The 24,149-nt window shown below is 41.5% G+C and overlaps 1 protein-coding gene across 3 annotated transcripts in view; it reads right to left on the reverse strand.

Annotated features, from left to right (window-relative positions):
• LOC130255118 (L-threonine ammonia-lyase-like) overlaps positions 1–19,422 on the reverse strand; it is a 35,356-nt gene extending 15,934 nt beyond the window's left edge. The window contains exons 1-7 of one of the 3 annotated variants that reach the window (XM_056495488.1): positions 19,011–19,422; positions 14,375–14,401; positions 10,940–11,279; positions 6,628–6,744; positions 5,499–5,737; positions 1,269–1,434; positions 750–846 (exon numbers count right to left, since the gene is read on the reverse strand). In XM_056495488.1, the coding sequence (XP_056351463.1) occupies positions 750–846; positions 1,269–1,434; positions 5,499–5,737; positions 6,628–6,744; positions 10,940–11,279; positions 14,375–14,401; positions 19,011–19,102 (1,078 nt within the window). In that variant the 5' untranslated portion in view covers positions 19,103–19,422. The remainder of the gene's footprint in view (positions 1–749; positions 847–1,268; positions 1,435–5,498; positions 5,738–6,627; positions 6,745–10,939; positions 11,280–14,374; positions 14,402–19,010) is intronic. The other 2 variants (XM_056495489.1, XM_056495490.1) reach the window with 2 other exon arrangements.
• Between the last annotated feature and the right edge of the window lie 4,727 nt (positions 19,423–24,149).

Genomic DNA, 24,149 nt, shown 5'->3' on the forward strand with positions numbered 1-24,149 from the left:
AATCTCACAAGAAGATTTTTTTCATTTTGGACCCCTTCAAGAAATTTCTGATATTTCACTGGCTTTGCTGCAGTGTGAGAGTGACCCTGCAGCCCAGTGCTTTTCACTGCTCAATGAGGCTTGAAGGAGAGAAGACCCAAGCACAGCACTGGGCTGGTTTGCCCCAGCAGGACAGCTGGCTAGGGGTGCAGACACAGGCAGAGACAACCAAGAGAAATTAGAAGTTTCTTACAAAAATCCCATTTAATCCAAAACTTCCAGAGATTTCAATATCAGGCAAACAGGATGTTCTTAAATTGCTTAACAGTTGAGGTTTTTTGAGTAAATGATATGGAAATAACTGTACCATTTGTAAACACTTTTGTTCTGAGAACAGTTTTGTGTCTAAAAATTTAAGCACTGCATCATTTTCCTGCCTTTTCCCAAATTAGTCTTTTACATGAGAGCTCTCCCATTGACTTCACTTAGATGCTACTTAGATTTAGATGGTTTAGATGCTGCTTTTGAGCACAGTGTTCAGACAAATGCTCTCATATTTCTAAGTATTCATGTGCACTAGAAATAGCATTTTACCCTATCAGGGTGTGGAGGGAAATGTGGCAGAAGTTGCTTTTACAGGTTGAACTAAATTCTGACTCTTAAGAACTCCCTTAAAATATGTTTGAATTGAAATAATAAGAAAATAATCTAGAAGGAGAAATCTGTTACAACCTTTATTTTACCTCCCAAAGAATACTGCATTTTCTCACCTCCATAGAAGTGATGATTGTTGCAGGCCTGGTCCTCAGTAGGGTGGCCAGCTTTTAAGGACTGTTGCAATACTGGGAAACTTTCAGATTCAACTCCCTGAGGGAGAGAGATGTTGTCACTTTTTTATGAAACCAGAAGTTGCCACCAAAGTAGATAACAAAACCTACAGAAAGTTCCTCTTCAAATTAACAATTAATTTCAAGTTGCAAAACAAGCTACCACTAAACTTATTCTGTGGCTTACTTAGGACCAAATTTTTCCAGTAAGAAATTATTTCAAAACAGGGAACTGGATTGGATTTGCTTAGGAAAAGTTTTTCCACACTTTTCTCTTAAATCCAGGCAAACAGCCAAGGGACAGGAACTTCCCAGGTTTTCACAGGGTCTTCTCTGAGGCAGAGCCCATGGGATGGGACAGCACAGGCAGTCTCTGCAAGTGTCACTAGATAAGTGTCTTTTGTAAACAGCCGTGGTGAAAGCCACCCAAATGCAATGCTTAATAGGTGAAAGGCAACTTACAATTACAGAAATCTGTGGGTTGAGGTGTTTGAGGGCAGCAGCTGACCCTGCCAGCAAGCCACAGTGGCCTCCTGCAGGGAAAACCACGGCGTCCAGCTTGGGCACCTGCTCGTACATCTCCAGCCCCACGGTGCCCAGGCCTGACAGGTACACAGCACTGTCCTCCCTGGGGGAAGGAAGGGCACAGGTCAGCTCTCAGAGGTCACAGCTGCCACTGCAGTAATAATTCAGCCTGCTATTTTCAAGGCATTGTTCAGCAGAAAGAGATAAATGTGAGTAAACCAGCAGCACATGACGGTGCCATCAGGTGGACCACAGCATTATTCTGCCCACTGGCAGAAAATTTGTGCTGTAGACAAGCCCCTCAAAGAGTCTTCAGACTGAAGAGCACTTAATCCCCATTGTTATCAGGTGTTCATAGAACTGGAAGGGACAAGTCATGTTTCCATTGCCATCACTTCCTTCAGCTTCATAAATTTTGAATGCTGCGGTCCAAACTATGATGAAAGCCTCAAAAATAAATCCCCTCTTTACTTATCAGTGGATTTAGTGTTTGTCATGAATGGAAATTTTCATGAGATTTAAGAAGTGTGTTCAACCTCACAAATACCAAACAGATTGCTAGAGTTGTCTTTCCACAGTCCAGGGCCAGTATCTGATACCTTTGCATTAAGCAAAGCATTTAGTCATGCCAAAATATTCACTGGTAAACTACTTTCAGGCAAATGTAATATAAAGAATAGGGACAAAGAGCATCAAAAAAATTGAAGAAAACTCCACTATACAGTCACATGACTGACTTAAATCTATTTCTAAAAGCTGGTTTGCATTTTATTTACAAGTTAGCAATGATGTAAATGTAGAACTGTCTATAAGAAAAAAATATGAGCTCTCTGCACATTCTGCTTTTTCTGGCAAACAGAATTATAGATCCAATGACTGTACTTGATTTACTTGACTCAGGGATGTTTGGGTACTAGGAAATTGTTTTTATTACTGTGAGGCAGGCACAGAGAGGCGCAGCATAGAGGCACAGAATTCCTGCAAGGAGGAGACCAAGCCCCTTGAGAAGTTATCTCACATATACATCAAGACACAGAAAACTCCTCAAGGCAAGGGGCTATATAACTACATAAGAAAGGATAGGATTAATAAACTTCTGCTCCTGTAGCACAGCCAAAGAAATCACAGTGGAATGAGTAACTGAATCCTTGTATTTACTGTCTTTATCAAGATACTGAAGGAACTCTCTCCTCCTTCTTTATATGTGACAAAATACATCACTGGCCTCCTGAACAATTCTGGGGATTTATTTCCAAATAAGATTCAGATCTGAGTTTGTGGAGCCACCCCTGCCATAGTTACATGGGGTACAAGGAGACCTCCAAAAATGAATGAAATCTTGGGATACTCAGTGAAGGAATAAAGCCTCTCTAACACTGAAAGCTGTCCAAATGAGACTGCTCTGGGCATGGAGAGCTGTTAGCAATCTGAATCAATACTTCAGATCATCATGTTTTCCTTGCTAGCATCCAGTTGAAACACCAGTTCACTGATCTGTCAGTTTTCATAATAAAGTGGGTGATTTTCTTTGCATTGTGACTGATAACTTTTTGAAAGCAAACATATCTCTGAGTATCATGTGCCATTGAGGCAAAATGAAGGAACAGGGCAGATAAATCTAAAGACTGTAGTCTGATACAAGCATTTTTGAGCCAGAGCTATGAACTTGGATATTTGCCTTCTGAAATGTGTGATGCATCAAAGATGGGCTGTCAAGCTTTAGCTTTCCAGTGAAGTTTTGGTGTGGCAGTAGAAGGCTCTGCTCCTATCTGTTCCAAGTAAAGGGCTCAGAGTCTGTTGGACAGAATAACAGACTAACTAGATCACAAATGATCAGGCTTGAACAGCATTTAGATATGGAGTTCCACAAGAAAAAATGGGCTCTCAAGTAAGGAAGGTGTGCAATTCAACCTGCAGCACTCTTTCCTCCCTGATTCACTAAGGAATCTTTCTCACATCCTCACAGGGGTACTGAGTTCGTTATTGGCAATAGTCACATTGCATTTATAATGAGGTCCTGAAGCCCTATAGTTAGCAAAAATTTCATGGCAACTAGGTAGCAATTAGGCAGGCTAAATGACTGAATTCCAATTTGAAAAATCACATTTCCTTCCTGGGATTTCCCAGGAAGTTGCAACTGGGTAAGAAGCGTCCTTCACCTATTTGTATTCTTGCATGGTCATTTTCATGACACAGTATTTTAATTGCACTCAAGCAATTAAAATCAAGCAATTCCAAGCAATGGGAAGAGCTGACAATGACACACCCAGCTGCAGGGCATGGCCCCTGCAGGTACAGCCAAACCCAGTCACGTAGTGTCTACTTCAGGAAGGACACAATGAATTACTGGGTGAGGAGAGACCAAATTGCTAGGGATTGTATCCAAGCTAGAACCAAACTGCAATAGAAGACATTTTGGAAGTTCCATTCTAACACTTGGGAGATCAGCTGGTATTTTACAAACAGCTTTGGCAAGTGACAAGAATGTGTGTCAGACCCAGATGGAGAAGACTGGCTATCCATAAAGGCATACAATACACTGGGAAATCTCTCCAGCTCTACACCTAACAAAATATTTTTCAGATATTCCATTACAAAAAGGTTCACAATTGAAGTGTGGGGTTTCTTCCTTTTTTTTTTTTTTTCCCAGTGAAATATTTCATTTGTGAGGTTTTAATTAAACATAGTCACAGGTTGAACAACTCTGTTTCTTGTAACCCAAAACCTGAAATAAATCAGGGTGCTTTAGTATTATTAATGGTAGTGTGTACATTTAGAGCTCTTCAGTATTGGAGGCTGAAGTTCTACACATGCATCATCCCTGGAGCATAATGAACCTGGAAAATATCTACCTTATGTAACTTAAATCATTACTTAGGGAGGAGGGGAAGACTAAAAATCAAATTACAATAAAGTAATTTAGTTCTTATGTGTGAACGTGATAGTTGATGTAAGCCAGCTGGAAGTCAACGCATCAATTGAAAAATGGCTGACAGAAATTTGGAAATCACAAGGTTAGGAAAAGCTGTGGCTTTCAAAGGAGCCTAAAAGTGTTTAAAATTCTTTGGGATTCAGGACACCTCATTCCCCATCATAAATCCCAGTCTGGGGCAAGTCTGTGCCCATGGTGGCAGACCAGGCACACAAACCAGCCCTGTGTGTTTTTGCCTGTCTTATTTATGTTTCGTTTTTTTGGGTTTTTTTGTTTGTTTTTTTTTTTTTAAGATCTGTCTTGTCAGTGACCTCAAGTAGTTCAAATAGTTCATCCTTATCTACTTTAACTGTATGTGTGAAGTAGCTTCTTAATAATCTTTTCTTCAAGGCAGTATCAGTTTTGTTCCTTACACCAGATATGGGAAAATCTTAGAGCATTAACCTTCTCTTGCTCCACATTACCCCACTGGACCTTCTGCACTAAAGATTAACTTTCACCCACCAAACTTCAAACAGAGAGACCAGAAATGAACACTAGCCTTAATGCTTTCTGTCTGAGTTCCTAAAGAATTAACCTGCAGCCACTATCATCACTACAGCCACCTGGTGAGGGGCTTGGAACACAAACTCTGTGAGGAATGGCTGAGGGAGCTGGGGTTGTTCAGCCTGGAGAAAAGGAGACTCAGGGGTGAATTTATCACTCTCTACAGCTCCCTGAAAGGTGGCTGTGGTCAGGTGGGGTTGGTCTCTTTCACTTTTCTGATAGAACCAGAGGACACAGTCTTAAGCTCCACCAAGGGAAAGTTAGGTTGGAAATTAGGAACACAGAAAGAGTGATAAAGTACTGGAATGGTCTGCCCAGGGAGGTGCTGGAGTCATCGTCCCTGGATGTGTTTAATAAAAGACTGGGTGTGGCACTGGTGCCATGGTTTAGCCGAGGTGTCAGGGCATGAACTCGATGATCTTGAAGGTCTCTTCCAACCCAGTGATTCTGTGAATCGTATCAGCCCACAGAAATCCCTAATCACAGCGTTTAGGGGCAGAGAAGAGTGTTTCATTTTGGTCTCCACCCCCAGATGTTCCAGAAAGACATGATTTGTCCTGGGAACACGTAACTGTCCGTATCCCAGGTAAGAGGAGCATTTTGACGAGCCGTGACAACACTTTAACGAAACGCATTGCTTGTGCCGAGCCGTGCAAGCACCTCACCAGATCCTGCCGGCTCTCACTTACTCTTCCAGGTAGAGGTAGCCGTTCTCCTGCGCCAGCCTCCTGGCGTGCAGCCGAGCGTCCCTGGCCGAGGCTCCGTGCGTGATGAGCGCGGCCCCGAACTCGCGGCACAGCCGCGCCCGCCCCGCCGCGCCCGCGGGCGCCACGGCGAACACGGGCACCCGCAGCGCCGAGCCCTGGTGCGCCACGGCCAGGGAGAAGGTGCTGTCCACGGCCACCACCACCCCTTTCCTCTGCTGCTCCTGAAAAACAGGGCGAGTGTCACACAGTGTCACACGGCTGTGCCCTACGGCCCTGGGTCGTTCTGATGATCCCATTTCCTTTTCCCCTTCGCTAGCTGATTGAATTGGGACATTATGGTACAGTACATGCACGTCTGGTGTGATCTCAGGATTTGCACACAAAGCTGAAACAGCACCAGAGCAATCCCTGTGCCTGCACTCCTCTGGGTTCAATTCTTGTTCCACTGGAAAGGGCTGAAAAACCCAGCTGATGGCAGCTCTGGTCCCTCAGAGCTGATATCTCTGCCCTGCCTGTATGAAATTATTCCATTTCAAGCTTCCTTTTAATAGAAGATATAATAAAAATAATTATAAGAGTTTTTATTATTACGAAAGGCAGGAATAACCACAGCTCTGGGCTGCTGTCTCATGCCTGTTATAACAATTATTGCTGCAGAGACTCCTACGACAATGGCAATAACCTCCCATGACAAATGATAAACAAGCTATTCATGTAAGAAAACTGAAATTCAATTGGTGATCTAGATCCTTGTCATCACTCATTGTCATTCAGTTTCATCATCGCTCATGAGTTTGGTGGTTTCAACATATCAGAACTACAGTACACTTGAAAACATTTGCATCTTAATGCCACAGGAACATGCTAATGTTCCCATTTTGCAAGCTTTTGTTTCAAACATTTTTAAGAATTTCACCAGCAGATCAGCCAGTTGTAAATAAAGCAGTATTTTATATTCAGACCTCTCTCTGTTCACACGCTGTGTTCAGTACAATGGTTCTAAAGACAAGACACACTGATTCCATGGAGATTAAATTTGTCTTCAACTCTGCTCCATTTTTGTGAAGCAGAACTAACCTGCTTCTTTTTGCATGCTGACATTTTGCTGTACCTGAGGCAATGACATCAGGAGGTAAAGTACCCCTCGTTCCTTCACAGACCCCGTGTACTGGAGGAACTCCTTCTTCAGGTAGATGTCCATTCCATACTGCTTGGATAGCCTAGAATACTGGAAAAGATAAATAACATTATGTCAATATATCTACTATTAAAAAAACCTTCCACACCCCATCAGCTGTCTGTTGAGGCATGAGTTCTACTGATATATATGAGCTCTAAAAAGTAAAATTCATCTTCTGGTTCTTATAAATACGCAACAGGGTGTTGTTATCTACCAGGTCCTTCTGCTTTATGGAAGTGATTTTCAAACCCACAGCAGTGAAATATGGACCACATGCCATTAAGAACTCTGAAAATAGCACTTGCTTTGGATCTTACTGCCCGAATACAGGCATTAAAATAAATATTTTCAATTATCTCAAAAGCCATGCTTCCAGCACTTGCCAGAACTGGATATTGAATACCCAAAAAATAAGGTCATCATCTAATAGGTACAAAAGCCATCAGAAAATACCTCCTTGAGCCCCATTATGGCTCTATTATGGTTTCTGCCACTGATTCACTACTGAGTGTTGTCTATTTTGCATCCCAAGGCCAGTAGAATATTAGTAAAGATTTCTTACTCAAAGCAAGATGGAAAAAAAAACAATTTCCCAGGGCTGTAAGTGTAAGCAGCAGCTGTTTGGAAAAGCTTCATGTTTGGAAGAGAAAAGATGCCTGAGCTGAGAGGAATTAGCAAGCACATGTGACACAGTGCCCAAGTGATTTTTAAAAATTTTGATGGCAAATATTTGTTAAGTTTTATAAGACACTCCTAGCATGCATCACCGTATTAATTTCCTATTACCATATTCACCAAACCAAGAGTTTTACATAAGATAACTTGTGAAATAGAGCTGCAGTAAACCTGTGGGTGCCATCTCCCCAGGCTTACTGCAGCTCTGTTTCAGAATTGGCTCCATCTCCTCTATTGGCTGCCAAAGCAAATAAGGCCCTGGTGATTTAGGGGATCAAGTCCTCATTTAAGATAAATCACAAAGTGAGACAGATCCAAAAACAGCATGACAAAATATTTATCTCAAGCAAATCTGGCTGTGCCATACATATAATGTATAGTGTATACATCAATGTGTATTGATGTTTTTCAGACTGCAGGATTTTCCAAGTGAATATACATTATATACTCTAATATATAAGTGAAATGCAATATAAACTAATGTATCTGAAACAGATACTTGCTTTAAAGTATACAGTTAAACTGCATGTTTCAGGTGAATGTTTCAAGGCTTTTTAGTGGATTTCCAAGCATATGTTAAGTTCCTCACCCATAGGTGGGGCCAGATTCTCTATTTTGCTTCTGAAAATCCTGACACAAGAGCAACCACTTGCTGCTCCTTTGCAAATCTGGCTGCAGAAACTGATACAATGGAAAGTGCTTAGCACACTAATAGGATAATAGTTTATATCCCAAACATGCTAATCTATGGAGAATGCCTACACAAAACAGCTCAAGAACACTATAAAAGCAATGCTACTAGTTCTTCACATACCATACTTGTTTTTGTAGAGAAGCTTGGATTCTAGAGCAAACAATCAGAGAAAGGATTTAAGGAGACTAATCCTGTGAATAATCAAGTTGCTAAGCCTCCTACTAAAACTGTGTCATTAAGTCACTCTTTACCACAGGGGTGGTGTGCTTTAGATTGATATTTTTCTCTAATTTTGATACACAGGATTTTAATTCTTTGGGTTATCCTTTTTGTCTTCCTTTAACTGAGGATTTTTTCATATGGCCTAAATATAGCAACCACTTCCAAGAAAGCAGGCATCAGTGCTATTTGCAGCTGAACTGACCTGATGTGTGACCTCATAAGGCCCATTGAACCAGCCTGTAAGATTTCCCTTTAGCCACTGTGATCTTATCTAAGGACTACAGATACCATGTCTAATGTACAGCACACAGCACAGCCTCCCTCTGTCAAAGCTGACACACCACAGCCCTTGCAGCTCCTTCAGCAGCAGCCAAGCCAGGTGTCCCATGTGATGCCAGTTCCTAGTTTTCCTTTGCTCACTACCTCTTTGACATGTTCCAGTTCACTCATGATGCTGTATCTCAGCTCCAAGGCAAACTCCTGCCTAAGGAGCCAGGATCTCCACCCATGGTTTTCCCTGCAGATTAGGAATCACCCTGCAAAGTGTTTTTCCCTTCAATGAACTAAATTGAGTCACACTCACTTTTTTAGTGCAAACAAATGTCCTTGAAAGGGACTCTTACCTCTCAATGATGAGTTAAAATAAAAGTTTTCTGTATTTTTCTTGACACCACTCTGTGCTTTTGAAACAATGCATGAAATGCACTAATGACCTCTGCAGGAACATTACACTGATTAACAAGAGTCACAGGCTATTTTCACACTAAAATAGATGGGTTTTTAATGGATATAGGTTTTCCACTATTCTGATAATTTTGAAAGCATAGTTAATAAAAAAAAGACTAAAAAAAGTGAGATTGTTTAGCTTGAAAGAGTAAATGCAGAAAGGGGATACAACTGGATTGCACAAAATCTGCCAGGGACACTCAGGAGAAAGGAGCCATTTATGTTGAGGGCTGTCATGGTTTAACCTCAGCTGGCAACTGAACACCATCCTACCACTTGCTCATTTCCCTGCCCCTGTGCTTGGGAAGAGATGCTGGAATTGGAATCCTGAATTGGAAGAGCAAAAGTGAGAAATCCCATGGGTTGGGATAAGAACAGTTAGTAAGAATAAATAAATAAATAAATAAATAAATAAATAAATAAATAAATAAATAAATAAATAAACAACAGTGTAATTAAAAGGAAAATAACAAAGAGAGATAAATAAGACTCAAGAAAGACAGCTTATGCAATTGAAAGCAACTGCTCACCACCAACCAGCTGATGACCAGCTAGGCCCTGAGCCACAAGCCCCCACCCAACTTCCCCCCTAATTTTATTGCTGAGCAAGGTGTTATATGGTATAGGACGTCCCTTTGGTCAGCTGGGACCAGCAGTTCCAGCTGTGTCCCCTCCCAGCTCCTTGAACATCCCCAGTCTTCTCACTGGTGGGATGGAGTGAGGAACAGAAAACACCTTGACTCTGTGCAAGACCTGCTCAGCAGTAACAAAAACATCTCTGTCTTATCAACAATATTTTCATCACAAATCCCAAATACAGCCCCATACCAGCTACTGTGAAGAAAATTAACTCTACCCTAGCCAAAACTTCCCTGCATTCCAGCCAATTTTTTTGTGCCACCTTCTAGCCCCAACTGTCATGCATCATGTCCTTCGACACATGACACATTTCTTCAGTAATGTGCTACAAAAAGCACAGATACTCAGATTTTGGCAATGCTAGGCTCAAAAACCCACCCTGGAAGTAGTTATGTGTCTATGGATCAGCAGGCATCATATGGGAACAAGGACAACTGCTGCCCCTTGAGGACCCAACCACTTCACTCCAGGGACTGCTAACCCCAGGCAGATTGCAAGGCTCTTACCCTGTGCATGCCAGAAAAACAATCCACAAGGATTCACTGAGAGTGCAATTTGGGGCTGCTGCTAGGAATTGGCATTTGGCAAAGACACTCTTCTCACCCACCAAAAGGAAAAGAGATTACCCAGAGTAGCCTGCCTGAAGAGCTCCCAAGAGTAGGAAAATGAAAAAGTATAGAAACACAGTACAGCTTGCCATTGCACTTCTCTTCTGCTTTAGGAGACCTTGTACATTGATGGGGTATCTCAGTCATTTCTACACCAAGCCTGATCAACAGGTGCACTTGTGTGTGTGTGTCTTGACATCCTTATTTTGCTGAAGACACCTGTGGCAGAAATATCTGGTTACAGAACACATGCAGCCCTTCCTGGTTGGCCTGACTGAGAAGGGAAATCTGTACCTTCAAACCCCTCAAGGGGCTGGTTCCAAACCAGACCCTCCCACAAGAGTGCTTACCCAGACACTGGGAGCCTGCCACCTCCAACTCAGGTTCCTCATAGGAGGAGTTTTTCACTGAGACCATAATACTACAGTGCATTAAGTCCATGCCTAATGTGGTTTATCCTTTGTTTACAGGCCACTGCAATCTTTGAGGATTTAGGTTAGTGTAAACAGATAAGAAAAAAATAATTATTGACAGTTAAATACAATTAATATGAACATGAGTCTTCTTACACAGATCTCTCTGCTGCAATTCACACATTAACTTTCTTCATTTCTATTCAACTTTCATAAGGAAAAAGAAAATAAACACTGGGAGATGCAAAACCATAAAGATTCCTTACCATACAGGGGGTTTTCTGAATCCCACTCTGGATTTTGAAGGCTGCTGCACGGATGTCTTCAAATCGAAGCAGCTTGTTGCAGCTTGCCAGGCTGGTCCTGCTGCCTGGCTGAGGGGTGCAGGGAAGGGCATCCCTCAGCAGCTCCTCATTTCGGCTCACTATCTTCATTTCCCAGGTCTTCACATCCCCGTTCAGGTAATCCTCCTCACCAAAATCCTTCAGTCTCTCGGGGTTGATAGAGGGCTTCTGCCCAATAAGGCCATTTCTTACGGGCACGTCCTTGCAGCAGTGGAGATCACAAACTGCTGGCATTTCTTGTTTCTTTATTCTATTGTCATCCCTGAAAACAAATAGATGTGTTAGAAAGGCTTGGATGATTAAAGGCTTGATATTCAGTGTTTTAGGAGGATGCACATCTCAGTAGCTCTTTGCAGAGTGAGTTACTACTGTCACATTACCTTCCTGTAGGTGCACTGAAAGATACTGAAACCTTCCAGCTGTTAGAAAAGCCACAGATGACCCAACACATGGGCAAACTGTGAAACTGTCCTACCCCAGAAAATAAGAAATATATAATCTGTGTTATCTGGACAGCCAGACCTTCCTTAGTACTCAGTATTCAACCAGCAATGATCCCAGCTCGGTGCTTCCAAAACTTTTGGAATAACTGGCATTGTATTTTCTGTAGGCAATTCTATCTTTTTCCAAAAAGGCAAGCAGCTGCTGCAGGCCATTTGAATACACTATTTACAGAGAACAAATGCCACTACACTGTACACAAGAGTTCTGCTCTCTGCCCTTGCACACTTGCAGACACTCCTGGCAGCCATCAACTGCCTCGTGATGGGAGGGAAACCACTCTGATAAGGATAATAATTATATCCTCCTGCAGAGCTAAAGAACTAGGTCTTCTGATCTGTGGGTTAGCATTCCATGGCTAAATACACGTGTGGAAATGTGGTGGCACAAAAATCTTCTTCCCCAAGAAATTTATGAGACAACACTGCTAGAAAAAATTTGCTGCTTGACTCTGTGGTCCATAGAGTTCAGTTCACAAGGAACAATGTACTGGAGTGCAGGATTTTGCAGTCCTGTTAACAGATAAATGCAAAACTTCTAGGAATTCTTGGAATTTGGAGATTATTATGGGGAAAAGGAGCATTTAAGCAGAAGACCAGTGATTTAGAAAAGAGCTGATACCACCCCTGGTTTGTGGCCATGCTTAGACAGATGGTATAAGCTCCTCTGCATGACTCACTATTAATCTATTTGTAGAAATGGTTTTCTAAAAACAAACATGTTAAATTATGTCAGAGATTCCAGCATTATCTCTAAGAAAAAAATATTTACCTTTTTCCTAAAATAATTTGGGTCTAAGTTTTGCAATTATTCATCAGCAGGGCTGGATAAAGCACATTTTACAGCAGCAATCAACACCATAAAATATGCTTTGCAGCAACTTCCCAAAGAATTTAAAAATATTTAGAAATTTGTTTTTTGAGCAATTGCCCACTTTGGCCAGTATCATCCATTTCCTTAGTGGTATCAATAATCTGTGCCAGTAGCTCTGGTTCCTATGACACTTGCAATTTTTCCACTGAGGAACTCACATAACAATATGGGCAACATAAAATATTTTATTTTTAGAATAAAGTAATATACCAGTAGCATCAATCATTGTGTATATCTTCACAGGAGAAAACTTTTGTAGCAAGATCTTCTCTCTACAAAATTATTGAGAACACTTATTTTCTAAGATAAAGTATATACACATTTGTAGCCTTTTTGTGTTGAAACTTGTGATCTGAAGTAGTTTCCCAATACTGTATCTCAAAGCTGATACAGCCTAACACCAGGTGCTATGCTTTCAAATCAAATAACTTATCAAGTAGCTCAGTTCTGTACTTTTCTGCATCTCTGCTCCATTGGGGTTAAACAGCTGGAACACTTCATAAAGGTGTTAAACCTCCAGTGTTAGTTTGGGTGCACATTAGTCTGCTCAATGCAGCCCCCACACAAACACCAGCAGCATCCAGGAGGCCACAGCACTGTTGGAGTTCATTCCATACCTCTCCCTTCCAAAAAAACATTTTCTATGTCATAGATTCCCACAACCACTCCAAAAGGAAGAACAGCTACCTCTTATTTCTGAATGTGCTGACTTAAATGTTTAGCAAGTATTATCCATTAATTATGTTTCTTATACAGGAAATGGGTTAAAGGGGTCTATGTAGGGTAAAAAAATAGGCAGATCAAAGATTTGTGATTTTATGGGTCAAATTTTTTATCCAGCTGGAATTCAAGATGGAAGAACAATTCTCATTTTTCATTGCATCTGTTACAATCAAAAAGTGTATAAAAACACTCAGACAAAGATGATCACAAGAAGTTTATTGATGAAGCAGGATTCTGTGAGAAAGAAGTGGTGCATGGTAATGCCTCACCACCATGAGTGGTGCCATCAAATGTTTGTATCTGCAAATAAATGGATAAAATAGCATATTGATTTTTTTGCCCTAGTCTTAGATTTCTCTGTTGTGGCAGAAAAAAAAAAAAAAAAAGAGAAGTTAATTAGATTCTCAGTCTTTGATGTGCAGTACTCTCATGACCACTGAGTTTCTGCTCAGGACTGCAAAGGAGACAACACCTTGTGACCGTTGGAAAAGAGGAACAGAAATCACACAGCTGTAAAATATGTATAGGCTTTAAAGGCTTGAGCTAGGTTTAGAGCACATCTGAATTATTACCATCTCAATATTTAATATGAAAACTATCATACATTTGCATCTGAAAGGTCAGTAGCCTCTTTATCAAGGGGATATGTTGTGTGTGTATATATATATGTGTATTTATTTCAGAATAACTTTGATTCTTTTTCTACCCCCACATTTCATCCACATTAGAGAATGAGACTTTCCCATACCGAGCCCACCTGGATGTGTCACAGATCCTCCTAGAGCTCTCAAACTCCCAAGGCAAACAGTGGGCTGAGGTTTGATCACCCATCTCAAATGGGCAACCAATGACCCTGTTTGGTCAAAAGTATTTCTTGCCTCAAAAGCATTCCACATGCTTGGCTGAGACCTATATGGATTTCTTCTACAGGAACAGCCAAAGCAGGCAGCAAAGCATGCAAGTGCTCACAAAAACACAGCACAGTAACAAAATATAGCCCCTACTCCAGCAATCATGTCCACCAGATGAAGATCTGAGCCAATATAAATACAAACCCCAGCATTATAAAACACTGCTCCTTTCAAATGGAGCTTTTCCTTTTTTGGAGTTTGTCAAAAGTTTTCAGTAAAAGGTCTGTTTATTTCCAGACATAAAACAAATACCCAGCTGGCAAGCGTTGTTACTTGGTTATAAATTACAACATTTTACCTTTAAAGTGATTAGTAAAAGCAAACATAAAAATACAGTTTATAAACCTACTTTTTCAAGAACAGCTGCTCAGCAAAACTGGAAAAAAAAGAGAAGATCTATATGCAGACATTTGATAAACAATTAAGGCACAGGAAAAAAACATAATTTGTTTAAGTAGATAGCTTGACATATTTTAAAATCTCAAAGTCAATGCAAAGACAGTGTGTACCAAAATGTACTCCTACAATAATAAGGAGCAACAACTTGGAATGAATAATTTTTCTATTTTCAGTTTGGTTTTCTGAACATATTGATAATATTCATCAAGTTAAATAGCACTAGGGAAAAAATTTAAAAATAGTAATATTATATTAACAAACTAATAAAATAATAAAAATAATAAGCAAAAATAATATTGGGAATATAAAAGGCAATAATCCATATTATACCTAAAGACCACAACTGTTGCCTTTGTTAGACAGAGAAAGAAGTGTGCAGATGATGGGCAGTTACCTGTCCCATGGTGAAGCATGTTCAGATTGCCTCCCTCAGGACCCACAAATCAGACTAAACAGATTAAACTGATGCACTGGATCTCCTTATCTTCTAAAACTGAAGGAGCAAAATCTGCAAAATCATGCATGTCCAGGGAACAGCAAATTGTGAGAGACTAGTCCCCATTCTGCCCAGTATGAATGTTAGGGGGAGATGGTATGATAGTATGAGGTAGGAAATTTAAAATTTCCTTTCTTGGAGAAAATAATTCTCTCACAGAACTCAGGACTCTATGAAGAACAATGTAAACAGGCTCCTAAAAAAATGCACAACTAAATGGAAGTAGTGACCAATACACATCATTCAAGAATTCATCTGTGATTCAGGAAGCCCCTGAGCACTTGGCAAACTCCATGAAAGCATATGAGAGAAAGTGCCTTAAATGGTTTTTATTTTTCTCCCACTGGCCACCCCTAGAGAGAGGACACAGAGGAGGACTTGCCCTTTGACCTGAGCCAGTGTTGCCATTTTGATTGCAGATATACCCAATGCCAGCAGTTTGGCAGCTTTTATCCTTTCAAAATGAAACATGTTTTGAGGCAAACATGAAATTGGAATTATGGACATACATCCCCATGTACTGGTTCACAGGTGGAAGTTCAACTGTCACAAAAGGAAACTAATTTTAATATAACACTGAGAACTCAGCCTTTCTTCTCCATTTGTACAGCAGCTTTTGCCATCTGCATTCACAGTGAAACACATTCACTATTAAAAGGAGCTGACTGGCAAATGTAAAAATTTTCTTCAACAAGGATGCTTTTGATGTTTGATGTTTGTATATTTTCAAGCCTAATCAATAAGAAGGGATATTTGATCCATGAAACAGCCACTAACAGGCTCTAAGTGATGTTCATGTGCTAGAAAAGCAAATTACTTGTTAGTAGAATTGCCCCAGTAATGTTTAGGGCTTGACACACTTCAATGATCTTGGACCTCATAGGAGGTTAAAGCTTGGGGAGAAGGATGTAGCACTGATAGTGGACACAAAAGATGCAGAATTTATGGACCCCAAGGACACTGGGCAGAGTTCCCAAGATGAAGGAGAAGCTAACAAAGCCAACTCAGCAGCTGTGCTGAAATCAGCTCCAACTGATTCAAAGGTGATTCTGGCAGGGGCAGATTGCAACCACTGACCCAAAAGAAGGGAAAGACTGAGCATGAGGACTAAGAGAAATAAGAGAACCATTAACCAATAGAAGATAGAACACTAATAAGAGAACACAAAGTAAATGAAAGCTAACTCCTTTGTTTGTTAAAATGTACAGATAATGAAAAGCATTGATAGTTGTGTGTGCTTGATTTGTGGAATCCACAGAGCACCCAGGCTTGTGCAACTCTCAGCTATAATGAATGGCTCTCTCAGTGTGTAATTACTGGCTTGTTGTACATCAGGTAAGGAACCTGATTTTTATGGACAACAACAGTATGGCACATTCTGTTCTGTGGAATACTTTAGCATCCTTATAGGCCTGTGCCATGATGACAAGAAGCTCCAAATCCAATGCCCAGCTTGGGCTGAGCAATCAAAAAATATTAAGTTTGAATACCTCTTCTAACTCATATGCACATGTTCTCTACATGTGGGTTTTTAATTTTGTCCTTTTTTAATGTTTTGGGTGTAGGGGTTTCTTAGGTTCATATCTATATGCTGCCATCATCTTCAGGCTCCCTGAAGACTCCTGGAGCACACTGACCAAGAAACATTGGAAAGATACAGTCTTAGACGTATTTGTCATCTGCTTTCAGGTAACTGGGCTCAGATCTTATGCCTGCAAGTCCAGAATACTTATTAAGGCAAAAGGTGACCCCTTTAAAGTCGCTTGTGCCTTCCTGCTCAGTGTTGAGCAGAGATGGGGCGTGTACAGGGGCAAGGCAGGGGAGCAGCCTGCTGCAGGTAGCAGGGTGCTTGGCTTATGACTGCAGTGTGACTGGGGCTGGGATCTCCTCCTACAGGAGTGAGAAAGAGGCAGTCTCAGGGTATGACAGAGAGGGCCCTTTCCCTCATCCAAATCCCCTTTACCCAGAACCTCTCCAGATCCATTAATCCTTCTAATTCCATGTCCCAGCGCTGTCTCCCCTGACCCTTCTCACTGCCTGAGCCTCCCAGACCCCTCTGATACTTTCTTCTTTTGTTGCAATCCCCTTCCTCAGTAGCTCCTAAACATTCCTGTTTCATCTCAACTCCTCTTCCACCTTTTTTGCCCGTCCCCAAATACATCCAAATAGCAGCAATTCTTTAAAGCATCTCAGCAACTTGTGCAAGTGGGACTTAATGAAAGACAGATGGTAGAAAAATAGAGGCTTGTTGAAATAAAAGTGCCAAGGAGAATCATACCAAATGTCATCTTCACCACCAGGAATCCCAGGTTATGCACTCTAAAGTGTCTGAGAGCCCTGCACACCACTACAGGGTGACAAGTAAACTCCTGCAGGCACAGGGAAGGAACACAAGATCTCTCTTTGACAATAAATTTAAAACAGATCAAGGACAATACTGTACTCTAAATATGACTGTCTTGAATTATCAGTATTTTGTGCAATACTAGTGCTTAGAAACACCTGCTTGAGACTGTATCCCTCCAACTAGTGGCACATACAGGATGGAAATATAATAATATAGGTGTATAAACCTCATTTATACACCTAAACCCTGTGCAAAGTGATTGTTCCTAAATCACACAGGAATCACCAACACCTTCCCCTAAACAGAAAGACAAGTTCAGCAAATATTGGCTCAACTTTATTGATGGAAACTGGGACACAGATCCAGTGACTCGCCTAAGACTTCCGCAGGGCTATTTATCAGTGTCTTAAAGACCAAGAGATCAGGGCTTAGTAACCAGCCTGGATGACAAAAGTGTAAGCACTGGGACCATCCAGCACAGACAGGTATGTGACAACCCAGCCTTGGGACTGAGCAGGCCTTTCTAACTCCCCTCACCATACACAGTCTGACAAACCTGGGACACTGCACCAGCAACTCACACAAAGAAAGATCAAGCTCATGCAGGAAACAGCCAAGCTGTGTTACCACCTCTGGCAAAATCTATCCCTACTTTTAGCAAGTCAGATTTATCAGAGCCTGAGCCTAGCACTACATATGCCTTCATTTGTGGTCATAATCTATTGCCATTCTTCTGCACACACTGTGCACCTGCTCATATATATATATATATATATATATACATATAATGGCATCTGGGTGTCAGCTGCTAAGTAGATAAGACTAGAAAAAGCAATCTGAAAACAAGAAGAATTCACAAGGCCACCTTTCATGGAAATGTTGAAGCAGAGGTAACCAACCATCCCTCAAACAGGCCCATCCCTCTCAAAAGTTCTTATAGGACATTCATAGCTGTGCATGTCAATGATCACTATCCAGCACTGCACAGATTTTGGCAGATGAAACTCTTCAAGCAATTAAACTTTTTCCTAAGTTGAATGTATTCTGAGTCTAGAGGTTTTCTGGTGACTAACACATCTCCATAATCCACTTCCAATTAGGAATGAATAGCATAACCCAAAATAGAGGAAAGAGTGGTCCTGTGCTGAAAGGAGATTGGCAGTGCACTGCAGAGCAGGTCATATCATGGGTGACTTTGACAAGCCCTCCTTGCAGTGCAGAAGACCTTGTCTTCCCCTTTATTAACAGCATCAGGCCCACCAAAACAATTTATGTGTTAAATGTTAACAACATCTGTGACAAGGAGATGCAGGAAATGAGAATTGTTCCTTGTTTGTACCACATCTGGCAAAACCAGAGCGTGATCTCAACAGCGGTGACCAGATTATAAAACTGAGGGAGAAACAAACTGTGGAAAAGGTTAAGAATGAGGTTGCACAACACCACCATGCCATGTGTGTGCACAGCCTCAGCTCATGCTACACAAGGACACTGGATGAGTCTTAAATTCCATCTGCACCATCCAAGTCTGAAAACAGGAATTTGAGCTCACCATAACAAAGACAACCATAGAACTGTAATAACAGGATCTGACATGGGCTATCCCAAGATAAATTTTCAGCAGTGCATTGGCCTGTCTAGGGTTATTTCTGACACAGATTATGGAAAATTACAAACATTTTCCTGGATTAATTTTTGTTTGGTTTTTTTTAGGAAGTAAGGAAAGGAAAAAGAAAGCATTACCTATACAGCACAGCGACTAAATACACAACGAGGCGAAGCAAAACTCCAACTACGGCAGCGTAAGGAGGCAGGAGGGGTCCAGGGGGTGCCATGTCCGTGGGGCTGGCCCTGGGTGCCCCAGAGGGGAGAAAGGAGCACTCTAGCTCTAATCAGACAGCAACATTCTCCAACCTTTGCCAGAAAGGATCGTAGTCTTCGTCTTCCCTGTAGCGCTCCCTGGGACTTCTGTTTTTTAAGACCCTGAAGTAGATAAACTGTGCTGCAAAATTCATTGTAACTCCTGGTGCACAGCAAAGCTGGGAGGCTGCTGGCAGGGACACACTCCCCTGTGAGAGGTGTGAACCCTGCACTGCTGGGTGGGAAATGCAGGCACTGTGCTGTCAGCAGCTCTCAGGCTGGCTGGGGGAAGAGCCTTAGAAAGAGATGGCTGCTGCTATTTAAAGAGATTATTTCAGAGCCCAACCTGTCCTTGTCAATTTGAGTCAGGGCCTGGATTATGCTTGGCTGACGCTCTGTTAGCAGGACACTTGAAGCTTTAGTTACTGCTTAGCTGTGCAGCATGATCCCGAGGGGCTGCAGGGCCAGGACTGAGCAGCAGGAAGGGGATCCAGGTTTGGGGTGGCTGAGCCCCTCAGGGACCCCTTAAGGCAGCTCCAAGGGACACAGGTCCTCGTGATTGAGGCAACAAGGAGACAGCTCAGTTTGTTCAGGTCTTCTCTTGGCACAAGTCCCTGTAGCAGAAAAATACAGGTATCTATCATTAAAAAACAGAAAAGACCATATAGGGGAAAGACTGCAGCAACAGCTAGCTATATCTATATAGACACCTGTTAGATATACTTATATATATATAGGGGTTTATATATCTATATAGAAATATATATGTATGTATCTATATAAACTCCACCTAAATCTGCCTTTCTTTGCCCTTAAAGAGCACTGGCAAAGGCAGAGTCATGCTTCCAGACACAGAATGAATGTGCAGTGGGGATGGGGCAGAGGTCCTTTTGTGGTACCTCTCCTCTCAAATACATTCCTGATGGAGTGCAGTCTCAGACTGCCTGGAGATGGACCAGGCATCCATTTCCATGAGTGGTCCCTCAGTACCCTCTACTTTCTACTGAGAGCACACAAAATCCTAATCTCCAAGACAGAGAACAGATATGTCATAAAGTCTAACCCAAGCTGTGACCTAACTCTCCCCAAAGGACACAATGAGAAATACTATAATCTGATTTATATGGGAGAGTCAGAATAAATGATCAAATAGTCTTCTGGGATCTCTGGAAAGTCTGAGCTGTGCTGTGGCAGGCAGGTCCATGTTCTCTTGACTTCATCAGTACTGGTGAAGCTCCAGATTCACCATTTTTTCCAGTTTCTCACACACAAACCCCTTTTATTCTTCCTTTTCCAGGTGGTGGATGTGCAGGTTGGTGGTGCCATGTGCTACAAGTGGCCACAGCTGCTGCCAGGAGAGATGAGATGAGATGAAAACACACTCAGCTGCTGCCAGCACTTGCAGCTCTGCAGCCAAGTCATGCTCAGGTCACCTTCACTGGTGCCTTGAAGGGCAGAGGGAGGGCAAGGGGAGTTATCACTTTGTTCACAACCCATCTGAGCTGCAATGGTGGGCAGGACATGGAGCTTTACAGCAGTGAAAATGGCAACTCCTCTGGCTTTTGGCTATCTGGGGGTCCAGACAGATGCACTCAAGTCTTGACATTAATTCAGCTCCTCACAAACAAGGCTCTGATCTGTGAGTGACCCATGTAGACCACACTGCATGGGTAAAAGGACTTCTGGGACCATGTGCTCAAGAAGCTGGAAAAAAATTCACCAAGCAGCCAACTATAGAAAAAGGATCTTTGGGAGTTTCTGCTGCAGATTTCAGCCCATGTCAAACATTCTTTCAAAACCCTTGCCACTTCCAAATCTGTTCACAGTGCTTTAAAAAACACCACAATTACCACAGGAAGGAAAAACTAGCTTTCAGCTTTGATTTTTTTCTTTTATATGGGTGGAAGGAAGGGATAAGTAAGATATAATTGCATTGCTGGTACAGTCAAGTGATATTTAACACAATTGCTGTGAAACTGTCAAGGACAACACAAAGTTATAGGTCACCCCAGCTGACATTTATTTTCAAATCCAGAGTTTCTTCCCTCCCAGCAGCTCTTTGGTGGGTCCTAAGGGAAGGAAGCCAATGCCCCAGTGCTGTATAGCTTTCCAAAGGTTTCATTCATAACTTCCATGCTGCCACAATACACCTTGTGTGTTTGTGCAAGGAAATCATCGTTCTGATCTGCCCAGCTTTAGGCTGAGACCTCAGTAAAACTTGACTTGGTTGGAGGCACAGTGTACATCTGAAATGGCAGTTATTGGGAAGCGGTTTTAGCCACATCATAATAAAATATTATCTTGTGCTTAGATGATTTTGAGTCCAAAGGAAGAAATAAACCACACAGTTTAACCAACAGACAGAACTGAAATTTGGTGCTTGTGTGCTGGTGTGTAAGAAAAAGTAATGATTAGGACTGGAAAGAATTGGAAAATCCAAGTCCCAGAATAACAGTTTTACACTCACCAGGTCATATATAACTGCCAGCCTTTCTCCCTCAGTCCTTGGAGCAAAACCCATTAAAAATAGCATAATGTGGAGAGCAACAGCTGCTTCTTTTTCTAAGAACATTTTAAACAAGGTTATGCTGCACTTTTCCTGAACTAAAAAATAAAATAGAACCATTTTGCTGTCAGAATGGAAAACAATGCTTCATTCTCCTGTAACCAGAGAGAACTCAGCTTGGACAGCACTGAGAAAAATAGCTATGGCCATTGTAAATAAGGACTTTATGGAATTACAGGACTTGAAAGATTGTTTTGAAGGGTTAGCCAAGCTTTTCCCTACACTAAATAAAATTAATAACATTTCCAACCTCAGTGAGAACAGCATGGGTGGGAAGTGATAGTCTATCCAAAGCAGAGAATTCTTTACAGAATTTGATCACTTGCAGAAGGAAAGAGGGTGGAGACAGTCTGCAGTTAAGCCAAGAAAAATAACAAAAGTTTCTCAGAGAATAGCAACTCAGAAAACCAAAATGATAATTGAGGATTATGCAACATATTGATGCAAATGTGGTGGTAAACCACTGATAATCAGTATGGATAAAGAAATACAGGCAACCCATAAAGAATTGCCAACTAAAAATAAAAAAAAAAAAAGAAAGAAAAAAAAAGAAAAAAGAATAGGCACCAAAAAGTTTCCAACTTCCTTCTAATTAAAGATATTAATTCAACTCCCATCTCAGATTCTTCATGACTCAGGATTCATAGAGCAGACCAGAGTTTCAGCCCCCAGTGTTTATATTTTTATTTTTTTATATTTGTCAGATGGCAGCTGACCCACAGCAGTAAAATGTCACATTCCCATTTGCTATCTTTAGGGATCTCAGAAAAGGATGACAAGGTAGGTTGAAATCAGTGGAAACAGAAGTAGCTTCCCCAAGCTGTATTTCACAGAGCCTGAAAGAAAGGGCAGGCATCCATTCAAAGAACATATTTGCTGGAGCAAGAGGCAACAGGGAAGCCTGGATGTGCTTTATCTAAAGTTATGGGACAGACTGTATCTGTTTATGTGGGACAGACTGTTTTATGTAAACGTTTTGCAAAAAGGATGAGATATTTCTCAAGGCAAAGAGCAAAAATTTACATTAGAGTCCAAAAATTATCTCCTCAGAATAGTATCTATATCCATAAGAGGTTTAATACTAAGATGCTGAAGCAACATTTTCAGATGAGGAAAAACTGATGGGACAAAGCTTGTGCCTTGCTTTTACAAAAAAAAAAAAAAAAATTACATTCTCTTCTACTGAGACTAAATAACTGATAAGAACCAGCAAAATATTTTGTGCTGCTATTTGGGATATTTAACTGCAACATCCTGCTTATCTCAGTTTCAAGTGGTAGGAAAACATTTCTAATACATGCAGAGGCAGCAGATTAGCATTGCAGATACTTGAAAGTGCCCAGTAGTGCATTCTAAGCCACCCCACAAAACCATATTGATGAACCAAGACTGTATCCAGTTATCTTTGGGTAACATGAGACCCCTCATGCTATCACTGGCTCCAGGGTTGTTGTCCATCTGGTCTAAAGCACTGGCCATGTAGCTGTGTTCACACAGAGTGAAGTGCACTGGCTGAAGCCCACACAGGGAATCGCTGAAAATCTACATTTGATTGTGCAGGGAACAGCAACTGTGATCAGCCACTCCACTTCTGCTTTTCCAGGCACATCAGACCATCACAGTGGCACCATATAATTTCAAAGGACTCCTGAAACACTTTTATCTCACTAATGGAGATCACAAGGCATTCAAACAGCAAGTGAACGTGAGATGAAACACAATTAATTTTGGACTTTTTTAATAGACCTGGCTCCCAAAGGGATTCTGCTTTGCCACAGCCTATATGTAATTACTCCATGTTATAAATTACTCACCACAATAGGTAGGTCAATCAATAAGGCAATTTATTAGTTTGTTGACAAGGAACAGGCAAGCAGCGCTGGGGACATGGGGGGACTGTGCTCTGCCAGCACATCCATCCTGCCCCTGGTCACTGCCCCTTGCACAGGCAGTTTCTTGGTGGGCTGTGACACGCCCACTGTGCTGGGGAACAAGTCTGAGTAAGCCCAAACATGTTGGGCCCAAGCAGAAATGGCCACAAGCCCCCACCAGGCTCTGGACAAGGCTCAAACATGTTCTCAGGTCACCCCTAGCAAGCAGGTAACAGCAGGGACAAGCCTGCTCATGTCCAAACAAGCTCACATTTACCTTACACGTAGAAGTGGATACAATTCATTCTTATAGTGAAAAATAATAAAACCAAAAAAGATTAAAAACTTACAACAAAGTGATTTAAACAAATATAATTAAATCATTAAATATTCTTTTGTCTCATGCCCACGCTTTACTTTGGATTCAATATTCTTGTTTATATTGACCCCATGGTATATTTTCACAATGAAACTAATCACTGTGTAACATCTCACACCCCGCGATGCTTTTGGGCTCGGAACTCCTCGGGGGATGTTACACACAGTCACCCTGGGATGCTCTGGGGCTCGGAACTCCTCGGGGGA

The sequence above is a fragment of the Oenanthe melanoleuca genome, chromosome 6 (genome assembly GCF_029582105.1).
Source record: "Oenanthe melanoleuca isolate GR-GAL-2019-014 chromosome 6, OMel1.0, whole genome shotgun sequence".
NCBI lineage: Eukaryota > Metazoa > Chordata > Aves > Passeriformes > Muscicapidae > Oenanthe > Oenanthe melanoleuca.